General features: G+C 35.8%; 1 protein-coding gene and 1 long non-coding RNA gene across 3 annotated transcripts in view; one reads left to right on the forward strand and one right to left on the reverse strand.

The window, feature by feature from the left end:
* Positions 1-9,472, forward strand: part of LOC109078916 (protein shisa-like-1a) — a 27,747-nt gene extending 18,275 nt beyond the window's left edge. The window contains exons 4-5 of one of the 2 annotated variants that reach the window (XM_019094085.2): positions 1,343-1,633; positions 8,985-9,472. In XM_019094085.2, coding sequence (XP_018949630.1) covers positions 1,343-1,633; position 8,985 — 292 coding nt within the window. In that variant the 3' untranslated portion in view covers positions 8,986-9,472. Of the gene's footprint in view, positions 1-1,342; positions 1,638-8,984 lie in introns of those variants that run through there. The other variant, XM_019094084.2, reaches the window with a different exon arrangement.
* Positions 1-16,345, reverse strand: part of LOC122137148 — a 35,143-nt gene extending 18,798 nt beyond the window's left edge. Inside the window, exons 1-2 of the long non-coding RNA XR_006154649.1 lie at positions 16,196-16,345; positions 13,089-13,206 (exon numbers count right to left, since the gene is read on the reverse strand). This is a non-coding gene — a long non-coding RNA (uncharacterized LOC122137148). The remainder of the gene's footprint in view (positions 1-13,088; positions 13,207-16,195) is intronic.
* Positions 16,346-17,006: the final 661 nt, after the last annotated feature.

A 17,006-nucleotide genomic window follows, 5' to 3' on the forward strand; every position in this document is an offset into this window, starting at 1 on the left:
ATCAGATGGACTCGCTTATTTGCGGCAGGACTGATTTTGTCTGCCATCCTCAGATATATGCAAACACAGTTCAAAATGCATAATGCCGCAGATTAAAATCCAGATGCATGCAAAAGATACAGAAAAAAAAATCTGACAGAACAGGTTAAATGCAGGTTCATTTAAAATATTTTTCATTAAATCGGGGGTTTCCAAACTTTTTGATGTCAAGGACCTGCAAATATCATTACCCAGTTGTGAGGGACCCCCTACCTAAAATATAAAGGCACTGGCAGCTATTTATTTTTATATATAAAGACCCATTCATACTGTGCAAGAAAAATATGTGATGATATAAAACCGTTCCAAAATTCAATAACTGTAATTGGCCAAAAAGATAAGAGAAAAGCTCAAAGAAATTAAGTATGTTATTAAGTAAAAATGGATTAAAATATACTTTCTATTAAGTATAACATGAATAGAAAATAAACTGAATATCATATTGAAGGAAATGACTTAGAAATCAGCATTTTTCTTAAAACATATGCATATGTGTGTGTGTGTGTGTATGCACATCCATGACAAGGAAATAGAAAAAAAAAACTAGAAAAAAAAAGGATTTGAAAATATCAGCACAATATCTTGATGAAAACAAAAGTGATGTATGATTGTACTGTTGCTGCCTGTGTCAGCAGTTTCTGAAACATCTCTGTTGATGCCTGCTGTGTGTGCAATTTCCTAATCACTACTCCCAAGTGAACCACACATCCAGATCAAATTGTCTGTTCCGATAATGAAAGAATTCCTCTGACATTAAGCCTTCGCAAAAGATCTCTGCAGGCTGCAATATCTCACTAAGTCACAGCCTCAGGTGTATGCATGAAAAACCAAGCCCTGTTGTTTCAGTCAAGCATCTCTGTGAGAAACAAGGCAGTACTAATCCACAACAAATCAATTCATCTTCAGCCCAACAATGGAACATGAACAATGAAGCAGTGACATAAAGTCCAGGCTGTCACCATGCCCTGACTTAGGTCAAGCATGAAAATGTTATTTCACCGCTCAAGATCAAATTGATCCCTCTATAGAATCCCGAACCACTGGGTAGCTATGCAAAGTCTGCCCCACCTGCACACTACCCTGCCAAAGCAATCAGAAAGGCCAGTGGAAAGCAATTACAGCACTTTACTTCTACTGCATGGGCACTGACCTCTCTTTTCATTGCACCGGTTGATTTAAATGAGGTGAAAATCAGGCCTATTCTTCCTTGTAATGATATGATTATTCCTGTTTCTTTTTTTGCTTCCTTGTATAGCATAAGCAATGCCACTAACTTCCATCATCATCCTTTCTTTCACTTTAGTAACTACACTGCTCTCATCGGCGTGTGGATTTACGGCTTTTTCGTCATGGTCCTCCTGGCTTTGGACTTCCTGTACTATTCGGCTATGAACTATGAGTTGTGCCGGGTCTACCTGGAGAAATGGGGGCTGGGAGGACGGTGGCTCAAACAGGCCAGGATTCAATGGCACAGCGCACCTCAGGAGGGCGAACACAACATGGGATCAGGCCTGAGTCAGCAACATGCACAGCACAGTTTGAGAGGAGAAGCACAGAGCCCTACGCTCTTGACCTTCCAGACCTCAACAGCCTGGTGAGTCAAACAACAGGGATAAAGGAGAACTCCCAGATAACTAAACACCCTTATGTTACGTGTAGAGAGTCAATGTAGCAGAACACTAACTGATTTCTGATCTTGACTATCGGTGAACTGTATGGAAGCAGGTTTCCGCCACTGAATATATATATATAAAAAAAAAAGGAATTGTGACTTTTAATCTGACAATTCTGACTTTTTTCTCAGAATTACAAGATATAAACTTGCAATTGTAAGTTCTAAAGTGAGAATCGTGCGATATAAAGTCGCAATTGTGTGTTATAAAATCAGAATTACGAGATATAAACTTGTAATTCCGAGAAATAAAGCTTGTATTTTTTTGTCCTCAGAACTGGACTTTATAACTCGCAATTGCAAGTTTATATTTATTATTGCTTCCAACTGTTTAGTAGTCGGATAAAAAAATTTTTACTTAAATGAAATTTGGATAAAAGCTTCTGCCAAAAACATAAATGTCAACTAAAGCAAGAAAAACTAGCATGAAAGTGTCCAAAACCTTAAAAGAGTATTATATATTAAATCATTTTCATTGGTTTAGGTTTTCAAAACTTGTTTCAGCCTGTTTATTTATAAGTCCTGTATTAATTAAACCATGCAAACAACTACCCCAAAAATATATGAAAATCCATAAACACATTTAAAATTATGGAACAATTTTAACCATAGAAACATACATCTAACAAATGTTCATTTCTAAACATATTTTTGTCATTTTTAAAAATTAACATTGTATTAATTGTATGCATTAAGAACAAACATGAATTAGCAATTTATTTTAGTCTCCTTGTTCCACACTTATTACAGTAATAACAGTAAATTATAAAATATTACATTCAACTACCCCTAAATCAATCCGTAATCCTAACACTTTAATAAGTAATTAATGTTCAGTAATGTTGTGCTTAATTGTGTAATAACAATGTAACACGGACATCTTAAAATAAAGTGTAAACGAAAACTGTCTCTCTCTCCCCCCCACACAATATATCTCTCTCTCTCTCTCTCTCTCTCTCTCTCTCTCTCTCTATATATATATATATATATATATATATATATATATATATATAAATTGGTATTAACCTAAAATAAATGCTGCAAAATGTTGTAAATTGTTATTTCATGAACATGAACACAGTGAAAAGTCCTGTCAAAACTTTAGTAAACTTATTAATATTACTTTATATATGGCTCAAACAGGGCTTAAGGCCTGTCCACAGCACAATGACAATAACGGCACAGAGGGACAAATTCGTTGGAATGGAATGACTTCCAGAATGTTTTTTAGAATTTTAGAACCAATTAGAATTGATCCTGCTTTACAGAGCTCAAGTATTCAAAGTGGCTTATGACATGACTGCGTCTGCTAAATGATTAAATGTAAATTTAAATAATAAACAGAATGATATTGTTCATTGGTGTGGCCACTAATAAAAGAGTTGTGCATTGGTGTGAACGCTAATAAAGAGTTTTTATAGTTATAGTTATATCAACAAGTCTTTAGGCAAATCAACAAAACTAATGCATGTGAATGGACAATAAGACTAAATTGATGTCATTTCTACATTATCCATCTTGTAGACTGCTTATACGAGACTAAATATTTGTTTGTTCACACATGATCCCTGTACTTCACGTAGGAGGAAATGTGTTAAAGCTGTGTAGCAGATGCCTCAAGCCTCTCAACATCTGCTAGGTGTTCATAGTTCACAGTAAGCATTGGTGATTTTCAAGTAGACTGATGTCTCTGACAGACACCAGGATACTCTTAAAAGACTTAAAATTTACCAGCTGAGCATACATGGGTAATAAAAGAAGGGTGTAGAGCTGACCTTTTAAAAGCCTGCAAATTCTTGGCTCAAGCAGAGGAACTACTCAGAAACTGTTTCATATGAGATTGAAGGGGAAACTTCTACCCACTGCAGGTGTTGGCCACACGAGCCTCTAGTGGCTAATCTGGCTCAGTATGAGGTAGCATTTGCTCTGCCATCTGTTGCATCTGTCGCTCACTGTTGCCTGACATGACCTTGACACAGCAACCCTCGGTCACCCCTATCAAAACAAAATTACACACCCTCATGTCATTCCAAAACCGTAAGACTTTCGTTCATCTTCAGAACACAATTTAAGATATTTTTGATGAAATCCAATAGCTTTCTGACCCTGCATAGACAGCAATGCAACTGACATGTTCAAGCCCCAGAAAGGTAGCAAGGACATTATTAAAATACTCCATGTGACATCAGTGGTTCAACCGTAATTTTCTGAAGCTACCAGAATACTTTTTGTGCACAAAGAAAACTAAAATAATGACTTTATTCAATCATTCCGTGTCAGTCTTCCGATGCTGATTCACGAGAGTACCACGTGTGGTGCTGCTGACAAAAAACACCATTGACATCTGTCTTGGCTCTCAACCAAGATGTCACCCAGACTGCACAATCTGACAGACAAGAAACGTAAAAGCCGGAAAAAATTACAGTGTACGTCCAAATCTAGGGTTATTTTTGAAGCTAGTTTTTTTTTGGCCAGTCATTTTGAAATGCAAACTGAACTCTGAAACGAGCCAATGAGCTTTCCATTATCTCATTCTCGCCCCTCCCCTTCCACACCTGTCCTGTCAACTGAGAGCGGAACGTCTGGAGGCAGGCGAGTGGAATCTAGCGTGTAATATGATGATGATGCGTCTCGCACTTTGAAGATGCTGGAGAAATTGAGCTCTTGCAGCTCAGAGATAAGACAGATGGATGCACAAGCGCAATAAGTTCGTCTGGCTTTTTTACTCCAAAAGAATGTCGAAGGATAAGGTTAATTGAATACTGGCATACTTGAGATGTAATTCATATCAAAGCAGTTGAAACGCAGCTTCTCCCATGTCTGCGTTCACGATAGTTGTGCTAAAATATGCTTTAATCAACACCCTCAGCTTGTACTACAAATGAGAGGACAATGATCACTTTAAAAGCAGATAGCAATCTCAACTGCGCTTAAATAAAAGCCCAAAAATGTAATTTAATATGCAAGTGAAATAACATGATTTTCTCTGCCCCCTTCCGCCTGGTCGATCTTCATGTGTGTGTTGTGCAGGTGCTGCTAATTAAAGTCCTGCACCTGCATGCTGTTGGCAGGAGATAATTTAGAAGTTAAAGCCTCCCTCTGCCCTCCTTTAGACTGTCTACTGTGTCAAGATTCTCTTCCAGCTAATCAACTCTTTTTGAATGATTATTCTCAAAAAGGAGTTTCAAAAAGGTCCAAATGTCATTACTTTGAATTTGCAGGCATACAGAAGGATTATCTCAAAACCCCAATTTATGTAATACTGAATTTAGGAGTCAGTATGCATTTTTCCAAATCTAAGCTGCAGCAGAAAATTAGCCCACTGAATCACAAATGTTAAAGCAGTGACTCTCAACTTTTTTGACACAAGATACTATTTAAAGGTCCCCCAAGATATTTCTGGTACTTACAATGAAATAACAAAGCTTCTATTTTTAATGAAACTGAGGGTGCAAATAGATTAAAATAATAAATAAATGCTGAATGAAATACAATATTTGTTTCATTTTGGGGTGCTGGTTTAAAAAAAGTGGCAGTTTTTCTCTAGCATTGCACACTTTCTCACAAAATATATGCATTTGGTAGCATTTTTGCTTTTGACCACCATTTGTAAGGTTATGAAGTCTTGTATTACTCTTCAATAACCTGAAAAACTGCCACAAATACAAGATTCCTATCTTATTTGTTAAATTCTCTGCTAATTTCAAATTCTGAGGATAACATTTTATCATCCTGATTTTAAGTTAAATTATACAATTAGTCATACTGTCATATGTTTTTGTCATTCAAAACCAAAACTTTTGACATTTGACAACACTGACTTTTAGTGTGTAAACAAAGACAGACATTCGCTAACATTGCACTGCGGTTCAAAGGCAGTAATAAATATCTACAGGAATCGAATATAAGTGGTCATCAACTTGGGGTGGGTATATTTTGATAATAGTGTAATTTCTGAGTGTAATTTGAGGGGTCAGATTAATTCTTATATAAAGAGACAACAGTAACTGAATATCCTGCTGGCTACGCCAAATGAAAAACACTTATTCTACATGAGCTGATCAGAGTGATGTTTAGAGTTTCACAGTCAACAGTACATCTACCTGCAGGCTGTGGACTATTGTTGGCAGCAAACCAAATAGCATCACTGAATAAAATGTAACTTTTCATAGAATTGGATAAGTGAGAATCCATCTGATAGTAATTAAACAATTTCCCGACCAGTGGTGAGTGAAGATAGCAGTTTCCCGTAGCTTTCGTGATTGCATTGCTTGTCTGTTTTGGAGTTTTCTCATCATGGTTCCTGATGGCATTGGTATTATGCTGGCAGATCCAGGTTTTTTATATAAATAAATAAAGAAAATTAAGAAAAAATGGGAATATTTGAAATACCCTAAAGGCTATAATGAAATTACAGACAATCGTTGGGTTATGGCAAATGCATCATTACGTCTTCAACAGGCATTTGATAAGAATAATGAGGCGGTAAGCTACGTTAGGAGCGAGAGCCTGCACTTCTACTTTAAACACAAGCCTTTAAGCCAATTAAAATGCATAAAAGGCTGAGAATTGGACACACTATGCAAAGCCGACACTCAATTTTCATTATGTAATGGAGTGTAGCAGCAAGCATTGTTTAAAATTACCAGCCAATTTGCCTTTGATACTGAGAGCCATAGTCTTCTGAAATTCAAACATATTAATTTAGCTATTTCTCTCTGAAAGGACTCCAGTCGCAGAAAACTGATATTTTCATTTGAATGTCACCAACTCGGAGCATTTCCTATCAGAACGCCTCTGCCTCATTTCCCAAAACAATCATCTCTCGGGGGTTGTGTAGTGGAGGCAGGCCCAGTGGGGGCAGTTGATACTTCTATTGCACACAGAGGGCTGTGCGCATCTTGTGTAAATATCTCAGCATGAAGTGACTCACCATTGTCTCGGCTCTCATACACACAGGGTTTGGTTTGGATTAAGACCTTGTGTTTGCTTTAGAAGAACTGTCTTTCTTTCACATATGTAGACATAATCAGCTGCTTCTGTCTGCCTTTCAAATGAACTTTAAATACTATTTTTTACTATTACTATCACTGGACTAAACAATAATGATGGCTCACTGACCCAAGGCCAGAGTCTTTTGAGGCTAAAGAATATTTTATATTAATTTATTTAGTTAGTACACTATACAGTATTACAGATTATTTTAGAATGCATATAATAATAATATATGTAGTTTGTTATAACCATGTTTTCTTTTTGCAAATGAATACTTTTTTTAGGATATATATTATTTATTTATGGCTATATTATTTATATATAAACATTTAATATTTACATTTATATATAACATTTAAAAGACCTATCTTTAACAGGCATTCAATGAAAAGCAGAGCACGTACATTCGTAAAAAACTTTTTTTGTTGAGCCCTTGTAATATCAATACGATTCTGACATTTCTTTTTTTTTTTGGTGGAGAGGGTGTGAAGACGAAATCTGGAGTGCTCCATTTTGAGTATTTTCCAGGACGCCTGTGGAGCTAGGGAAGACCTGTGTGTGACATTTCAACTGCATGAACAGTGGTGTGTTCCTCAGAGGCGTGTTCTCCAAGACCAACAAACCTGTCTGCGCTCCTGGCCTACATTGCTTAAAAGGGTTCTGTAATGCATTATAAATGAGCACGGCGCTCTGTGCAGACAGCCCCTTCTCTAAAGTAGGCCAAAGCTCTGGACATTCCCGAAACTTTCGCCAAGACTTAATTCTTAAAAATCTGACCACGTCCAGAGGAGTGCAAGGATCAGCCAGTCGAATGGAGTCAGGCATTCATCATTACAAACAGGATTAGCTTGTAGGAACGGGTTGATTAAATGTTCTGTCTTTATCTGACATTTCCATTTATGAGACTCACAAGTCTCACTCAAGTGGCAGGGGGATCTAAATGTTTATGCTCTTTCTAAGTAACTCAAGTCAAGTGTACCAGCAATCAACTGTGCATTCATTTGTTATTATTAATTACAAGCCCACATGACTTTTTCCTTTCAAGAAACACAAAGGCAGTTTTTGAATACATGGCCAACATAATTAATGGAAATGGAAAAAAGCAACATAAATGTACAAATGCATCCTCATTGCTTGATTTCTTGCTTATTTGTATTTAGAATCTACAATGTGTCTACATGTGTCTACAATGTGTCTAAAGCTGACTTTTTTGTTGCCCACACCTATTCAGGTTAATATATTTAAAGACTTTCGAATTTGAATGTTTCTGACATAATAACAAAGATTGAAATGGTCTGTCAATCATTAAATATGTTTCGAGAACAATGTAGGTTCTTTTCTTCTTTTTTCATAAAGCAAAAATCAAGATTACAGTGATTTGCTTACAATGGAAGTATTTTATAAAAGCACTTACATAAATTATTCCCTTAAATTGTTTGAATTCTTTGAGCTATAAATCTGTTCTCCTCATTTCAGGTTAATTTTAGAGTTTTACTGGTTATGTCGCCATGGCAGCATTAGGTGACTTTACACAGAAAAGGTTAGAAAGTGATTTGTTCACACTAAAATCATGTTAACATGCATGCTGTTTACGTCTTGTGGTTATACTTTCGACATGGTGAGTATTTTAACATTTACAGATAAGCACTTGGTTTTGGATAAGCACTTGCATAAGTGTCACACTCTATCCAAGATTTTAGCTGTTCATTTTGGTGGTAATCAACATTATGCAAGTGCTGTCACTTTAAGACGAACTTGTATTGTACCTACTTGTACCGAACTTCTATTGAACCCACACAAGTGTGTCACATCAGCTCATATTTATAGAGAAAAGTATGTTTACAGAGTTAAGCTGTTTGTTTATGAAAGTTTTAGGAAGGATCTGTGTTGTGTCACTTCTGTATTAGGCCTTATTAAAAAACCAAAGTCTCTCTGTACAGTGATGTAGATCAGCTTGTAAACAGATTGAGATTGTTTGTGAATGCAAGGCTCAATCGTGCTCCGGCTTGCCCATGGCTACAGAGCTGTTGTCTGATTATAGTAAAGCATCCACAAGGGCCTAATCAACACATCTGTTCCACTGGGAGATCCTGTTTCCCTTTTAAGTTCATCATACATCACTGACAGAGAATACATGCTTGTATTCTAAAATGTATTTAATAAGCTTAATAAAACTTCAGATGCCTCCATGATCCACAAAAATATGGGTGTCAACAGACAGATCTTTATAATAAGATTATTGAAATTTTAATCTTGATCTCTCTCTCCGTTTCTCTAGATATCCAGTTTTGATCCCAAGGATAGACTTAGTATGACAAAGGAGGAACAGCCAGGAAATGGAGATTTAAATTCAGAGACTCTTTTCCTGGTCCCATCTGCATTTAGGACACGGACTGTGCTGGCTACCTCCTGCAGCTCTGCTGGATGGCATTTTCTCCACATGAGACTGACAGCTGCAAATGAGTTTCTCTGCCCAATCAGAGGAGGCTTGTTCAGCTGGATCTACTTTTCGACAGCTGTTGAAGGACTTTAATGAGACTGTTGTCTTAGATGCCCACTACCTTGCCTTGTCATTTCGGAAGTTAGGACTTAGATGCAGGGAATAGGACTTCGCGAAAAGATAGAGAAGAGGCCATTGTGTCCATAAATCTCTACGGTATACAGTGCTGTAAAAAAGTTTTAAATGTTTTTTTAATGTTTTGAATATGTGTCACACTTGAATGATTCAGATCATCAAACAAATTTAAATATTACACAAAATTAATCCGAGTAAATATAAAATGCAGTTTTGAAATAATGATTTCATTTATTAAGAGTAAAAAACTGTCCAAACCTGCCTGGCACTACGTGAAAAAGTAATTGCCCCCTAAATCTATTAACTGGTTGTGCCACCCTTTGCAGCAACAACTGTTATCAAGCATTAGCGATAACTGGCAATGAGTCTTCCACATCGCTGTGGAGGAATTTTGGCCCACACTTCTTTGCATAATTGTTTTAATTCTGCCACATTGGAAGGTTTTTGATTTAAGTCCGGACTTTGACATGGCCACTCCAAAACCAAAACCTTAATTTAGTTTTTCTTGAGGCATTCAGAGGTGGACTTGCTGGTGTGTTTGGGATCATTGTCCTGCTGCAGAACCCAAGTGCGCTTGAGCTTGAGGTCACAAACTGACAGCCGGACATTCTCCTTCAGGATTTTCTAAAAGAGTGGAGAATTCATGGTTCCATCAATTATGGCAAGTCCTCCAGATCCTGAAACTGCAAAGCAGCCGCAGACCATCACACTACCACCACCATGTTTGACTGCTGGTATGATGTTCTTTTATAAAATGCTGTGTCAGTTTTACGCCAGATGTAACGGGACACACACCTTCCAAAAAGTTCAACTTTTGTTTCATCAGTCCACAGAATATTTGCCCAAAATTCTTGGGGATAATCAAGATATTTTTGGCAAATGTGAAATGAGCCTTTGTGTTCTTTTTGGTCAGCAATGGCTTTTGCCTTGGAACTCTCCCATGGATGCCGTTTTTGCCCAGTCTCTTTCTTGTTGAATCATGAACACTGACCTTAATTGAGGCAAGTGAGGCCTGCAGTTCTTCAGATGTTGTTCTGGGTTCTCTTATGACCTCCTGGATGAGTCGTCGTTGCGCTCTTGGAGTAATTTTGGTAGGCCGGCCACTCCCGGGGAGGTTCACCACTCTTCCAAGTTTTCTCAAAACCCTTACAATACCTATAACCTCTTTCCAGACTGATACTTTTCAACTACACATTTGTATAACCCTTTCCAGACTGATACTTGTCAACTATTTAGTTTCTAATCTGTTCTTGAATTTCTTTAGATGTGTTGCTCTTTGAAGCATGCTTCACTTTGTCAGACAGGTTCTATTTAAGTGATTTTTTGATTCAACAGTAGTCAGGTCTGGGTGTGGCCAGTGAAATTTAACTCAGCTTATCTAAAATATTGTGGTTAATCAGTTCTTTCATGATTTAACAGAAGGGGCCAATTAATTTTTCACGTAGTGCCAGGTAGGTTTAGACAGCTTTTTTCCCTTAATAAATTAAATTATAATTTAAAAACTGCATTTTGTATTTACTTGCACTATCTTTGTGTAATATTAAAATTTCTTTGATGATCTGAATCTTTTAAGTGTGACATATGCAAAACAAGAAGGGGGCAAAAACCTTTTCACGGCACCGTATGTCATGTTTACACTGCTCTGAAGCCATTGGTGGGCTTTTCTTGAAGTAGCAAAAAAGATTATTTTGATTTCAGTTTGTCCCAATAGGATCAAACACATCAGTTTAAACTGCAGTTAATATAAAATTTCTTCTTTCATACAGTGTTTTAATGTGCAGTCACATTTACCGTTGTTCTGCTAATTTTTGCGGGTGAAATCCAGACATTTTAGGGCGAAATATCATGAGGGAGAAATGTTTTCCAATGGAGATTTCGCATCAGTGTTGACCAACAGGTTGGTTTGGAAGCATATAAATATAAACTATAATAGACAACGGATCTAATTGCTAATATGACCAAACCTTTAGACTGCTTTGGATTAAACATGATTTGAAATTTTCTAATTCTGTTTCCAAGAAGTGACATCACCATTTTTGAATACTTTGCAACTACTGAGATTTCAGGCTGGGGAAATCATTTCTGCATAAAGCAATAGATAATAAAGAAGAATGTTCTTTTATTGACCGTAAGAAACTGAAACTTGATTGGAGTGTAGATCTGGATAGTCAGATGCCTGTGGGTCACTTCATTGTAGAAATACATCATTTTTTATCCCTATTGAAACCAACTAGACATAGGTAAAAGTAGCCACTGTTAGGCTGTGAGTATTCACCTGCAATAACACACAGCATTGTGCTGAGTTGTGTTGTGTATAGATGAGAACTTGTTGTGATCTTGTTTATCTATTTAAGGTGAATCTAATAGTTTTCCCCTCGTGGAGGGAAGAGAGATGTGTTATGTTTTGGATTAATAAGTTATAATGTTTATAAATTGCCTTACGGTAAATCTGTAGTACATGCCTAGCACCTTGTTCTGTGATAGTGGTTGGTATCTCAGTTGAAGTGTGATATGGCCGTCCACCTGTTAAACTTCTCTCTGTTTTTATTATGGGGTCCGTGGGTGGGATGGAGGGCAGCAGAGTTGTAATTGCACTTGTTAACTTTTTACTGTTACAATCTGGGAGAAATAAAGATTTATCTTTTGCAGTGTTTTTGGGCATCTATCAGATCTCTAGCTATCTCTTCCTGATCCTACTCGAAAGGTATTTTATACACTACTGTTTTAAAGTTTGCCACCAGCCAGATTAGAAAAAAATAAAAATAAATATCTTTCATTCAGCAAAGACACATTGATCAAAAGTGTCAGTAATATTACAAAACTTCTATTTCAAATAAGTGCTGTTCTTTTGAACTGTTTATTCATAAAAGAATCCTGAAAAAATATATCATGTTTTACACAAATATATCATTGTAAGTGGCATAACTGTTTTCAACACTGATAATAATAAAAAATGTTTCATGAACACCAAATCAGAATATTAGAATGATTTCTGAAGGATCATGTGACACTGAAGACTGGAATAACCAAAACATAAAACAAAACTATTCCATCACATCAATTATAAAAAAATAAATGCTAAAATATATCAAAATAGAAAAAAGTTACTTTAAATTGCCATAATATTTTACAATATTAGTGTTTTTCTTCATTTTTGATCAAATAAATGCAGCCTTGGTGAGCATAAGAGACTTCTTTTAAAAAAATATAATCTACCTTTAAACTGGCCATATCACTTTTTTTTTTGGTAATTTTGGTACAGTAAGGTTCAGTTAGTTAATGCATTATGAATCATGAACTAACCATTAACATTAAAAAACATTTATGAATCTATAGGTTAATATTAATTTTGCACACTACATATACTACTAATACATTTTTAACATTTGAAGTTGTATAAACTGACATTTATGTATTATCAACAGGCATAAATTAATACAAATTAAACAATAGCACATTTATAAATGAGCATTAAACTAGATTAATAAATGCTTAATGCATTACTAATGTTACAAATTTAACCTTATACTGTAAAAATACTAAAAAACAACATAAAAAAACATATAAAATAAATAAAAAAAAACAAAAACAGACCATATTACATTCTCTGTGTCTCTTAGAACCATTTTTTGCTACTGTGCATTTAAGACAAATATGTAAATATCCTCTGAAACCTGTCATATGTTTTTATAGTACAAGTGCAAAAATATCTCAAAGAAGAATTCAAAGACCGCTTTACACTTCTTTCACACGCCAGTCTGTCAAAGACGAGTGTGACCCAGCACTCTCCAAAGTTTCCCATCTCACCTTAGAACAGAGGTGCTGTTGATTACTTCTCCAGAGGAACGACAGTAGCACCTGCCTCTGCTGGACTGGTGGAGGGGCTCCTCCTGCTCTAATTGGTTCCAGGACTGGAAGTTTGTCTCTGAGGGAATAACACAGCTCAAATAAGTTTGTGCGACCAGCTATTTCTGAACTTCCCGTCTGAACATAGAACCCTAGGCAACTAAAGTGGCACAGCCGCCGACTGACACTTTTGCTAGACTGGCCCTGTCTTGAGTGTTTGAAAGTGAAAGTTTCATCATTAAAGCCGGAGTAATGTGAAATGCAGAGAAACACATGTTGAGAAAACAAGAAACCGAGGAAGGATGTGAGATGGAAAAAGAGCAACAGACAATAATCTGATAATCACCTTCATTTGTCACTAGTTCTAGAAGCCTCGGATCCGACCTCAACAACAAATCACAGAAACTGCATTAATCTATTATAGGCGTCTATTTATAGTCCTGCCGCCGTCTCGTGTCTGAGGGGAGACTGGAAGCGATTCTTTGGAGGGTGTGAAGTTAGCATTAAACGGATTAGCTCATTAAGCAGAGGCAGCGCTCTTTATTTATGCATTAAAACTTTATCATGCTCTCAGAAGAGCTATTAAATATCACAAAACCCACTAGACACACACCAAAGTTACATTTACCTCATATAGGCAATGACCCTCACGGGACCATGTTTGAATGTTCGTATGTGAATACTTTCCTAAACTAATGACTTCCTAAAACCGAAACGCACTGTCTGCCCCAGTTTGAGTGTCATTAAAGTATCTTTCAGTGGTGTCCCTTAACAGCATGTCTCTTTATCTTTTCTGATACACATTTCCACAAATGGTTTTTCCTTTTTTCACAGAGGATATTCGCCGTACCATTGCACACCTGTTCAAATGTATTTAGGATGGTCTCTGAACACATGCAACTAGGGCAACAATATACACTACCGTTCAAAAGTTTGGGATTTTAAATATTTTTTTTTACTAATGTTTCTTGTGCTCATCAAGGCTGTATTTATTTGATCAAAAATACAGAAAAAAAGACTGTTATTTTGTGCAATATTATTGACATTTAAAATAACAGTTTCTATTTTAATATACTTTAAAATATGATTGTATTCCTGTGATGCAAAGCTGAATTTTCAGCATCATTAGACCAGTCTTTAGTGTCACATGATCCTTCAGAAATCATTCTAATATGCTGATTTATTATCAGTGCTGGAAACAGTTGTGCTGCTTCATGTTTTTTGGAACCTGTGATACTTTTTTCAGGATTCTTTTATGAATATAAAATAAAAAATAAAAAAAAGTATGTTTTTTCTTTCTTTTTTTGAAAGTAATGAATACTTTTATTCAGCAAGGATGTGTTAAACGATAAAAAGTGATAGTAAAGACTCATATTGTTAGAAAAGACTTTATTTTTGAATAAATGCTGTTCTTTTTAGATTTTTATTCATACAAAATATCCAGAAAAAAGTATCAGTTTCCAAAAAAAATAAAAAAGCAACAACAACAAAAAAAAACATGAAGCAGTACAACTGTTTCCAACACTGATAATAAATCAGCATATTATAATGATTTCTGAAGGATCATGACACTGAAGACTGGAGTTATGATGCTGAAAATTCAGCTTTGATCACAGAAAGTAATTATATTTTAAAGTATATTAAATCAGAAAACTAATATTATAAATTGAAATAATATCTCACAAAATTACAGTTTTTCTGTATTTTTGATCAAATAAATACAGCGTTGATGAGCACAAGAGACTCCATTAAAAAACATTAAAAAATCTTACTGATCACAAACTTTTGAATGGCAGTGTATGTCAGAGCAAACTGATTTGGGCTGTAAAAATTAAGGTAACACTTTAGTATAGGGACCAATTCTCACTATTAACTAGTTCCTTATTAGCATGCCTTTTATTAACATATTGGCTGTTTATTCATGTTTATAAAGCACATATTCTGCATGACCATATTCTACATCCCAAATCCTACCCAACTGCTAAACTTAAAACCTTACTTACTATTAATGAGCAGCAAAATAGGAGTTTGTGACGGGAAAAGTAATAGCTAATGGTTAGTTAATAACAAGAATCTGACCTTAAAATAAAATGTGACCCAAAATTAACAGTTGCTTTCCTTCCCAAATTGTGAATTATTATTATGCATATTTTGGAATATTTGGAGAATATACATAGAAATGTGCTTTAACTAGCCTTCACTCATTCCTTACGTGTTATACACCATTAATCTATGGTTGATTATGACCCTGTTTGATTTGATAATCTATATTCCCCTATACTGTACATATGCATTTATATTTTAATTATTGGTGCAATAAATTCTGTTTGTGTTAGTTTACAACATAATCCCTTTTATTGGATAAATAACAAATGTATATTAATTCTTTATCCAAAATTGTATTTTTGAGGCTGTGAATGTAAAGCCTGGTGCCTTATTTTGTCAATATAAACTGCAGTAAAAACTGTTTCTCCAATATTTTTTTCAAAAATAATTATAAAATCTTTCAAAACACTTGAATCGACTTATTTCAAGAATCACAAACAAATTAAATAATTGTGTGAACAAATATTTACACCCCTATATTTAATTTGTCCAGCAGTCAAGTGACTGATTGTGTCCCAAGCTACATAGCAGAGTTTCTGTGTCAAGGTGTGTTTGTGCCTCTCATCCATCAGATGTTCAGGTACTAACTACCACATGTTCTGCTTCCTGAAGCCCTCTTGAGCATGCCGAACAGATTGGCACATGACTGCAAAGACTGCCAGGTTAGACAAATTCTGTTTCCTCCAATTAAAATCAGTGTTATTCTGACAGCAGGAGCTACGGTCTGCAAACTTCACGTAATTGCCACTTTAAAGTTTACATATGCTTTGAATCAAAAATAAGAATCTAAATTTTTTCATGCAACTCAATTACATCTTCATTCAATATAAATAAATAACACACACACACACACACACACACACAGTACAGATAGATTCAGACAGATTAAAAGCATGTATTTTAAAGTGGAGACTACTAGTTATACTAGTGCTTGAAGAACTAGATCTCACATACACACACACCTTCACTTGTGTCATCACACTTCTGTCCTCACTTCTTCAGTATCAGTAACGAATCCCTGGAATACCAGATTCCAAAATCCGCTCTCTGAAACAAAACAAAAACACAAAGAGGGACACGGGTCGTGAGCTGTTCACACAGACTTATCGACTGAACACCAAAGCATAAAGGGGCTTACTTCAGACAGGTAATTGATTGTTTGAGATGAGAGGAATTCAATCACCACTGGGCTAATCTGGTTTATTTGGGCTTAGAGAACAGTGCCCTTGTGTTTGCCAAATTACATTAAAGGGGCTTACTTCAGCCAGGTAATTGATTGTTTGAGATGAGAGGGCAAATTAGATAACACAAATGGAGGGAGAGAGAACAGTGCCCTTGTGTTTGCCATAGTTCTGTAAAGCTAATGAGGAGAAGACTAAAACTGAAGTTAAGGACGAGTGTCAAATTGCATTGGACAAACATTTAAATTGCCTTTTTGTCACTTAAAAATGGGGTGCCCCTGCCTTTACTTGAACTCATTACACTGTTATAAAGAACTGTGATTAATTGCACAATCGAAAGGATTATAGCGCATCCTCATGCTCGAATTAAATCGTATCAAGTTGTATCTTGTACAGTCTTGTGTTTAATTAAAGGAAAAGTGCAAAAAAAAAAGATTTACTCACCCTCAGGCCATCCAAGATGTAGATGAGTTTGTGTCTTCATTAGAACAGATCTGGAGAGTTGTATCATTACATCACTTGCTTCACTTGCAATGGATCCTCTGCAGTGAATGGGTGCCGCCAGAATGAGAGCCCAAACAGCTGCTAAAAA

The sequence above is a fragment of the Cyprinus carpio genome, chromosome B4, assembly GCF_018340385.1.
Source record: "Cyprinus carpio isolate SPL01 chromosome B4, ASM1834038v1, whole genome shotgun sequence".
NCBI classification, from domain to species: Eukaryota; Metazoa; Chordata; class Actinopteri; order Cypriniformes; family Cyprinidae; genus Cyprinus; species Cyprinus carpio.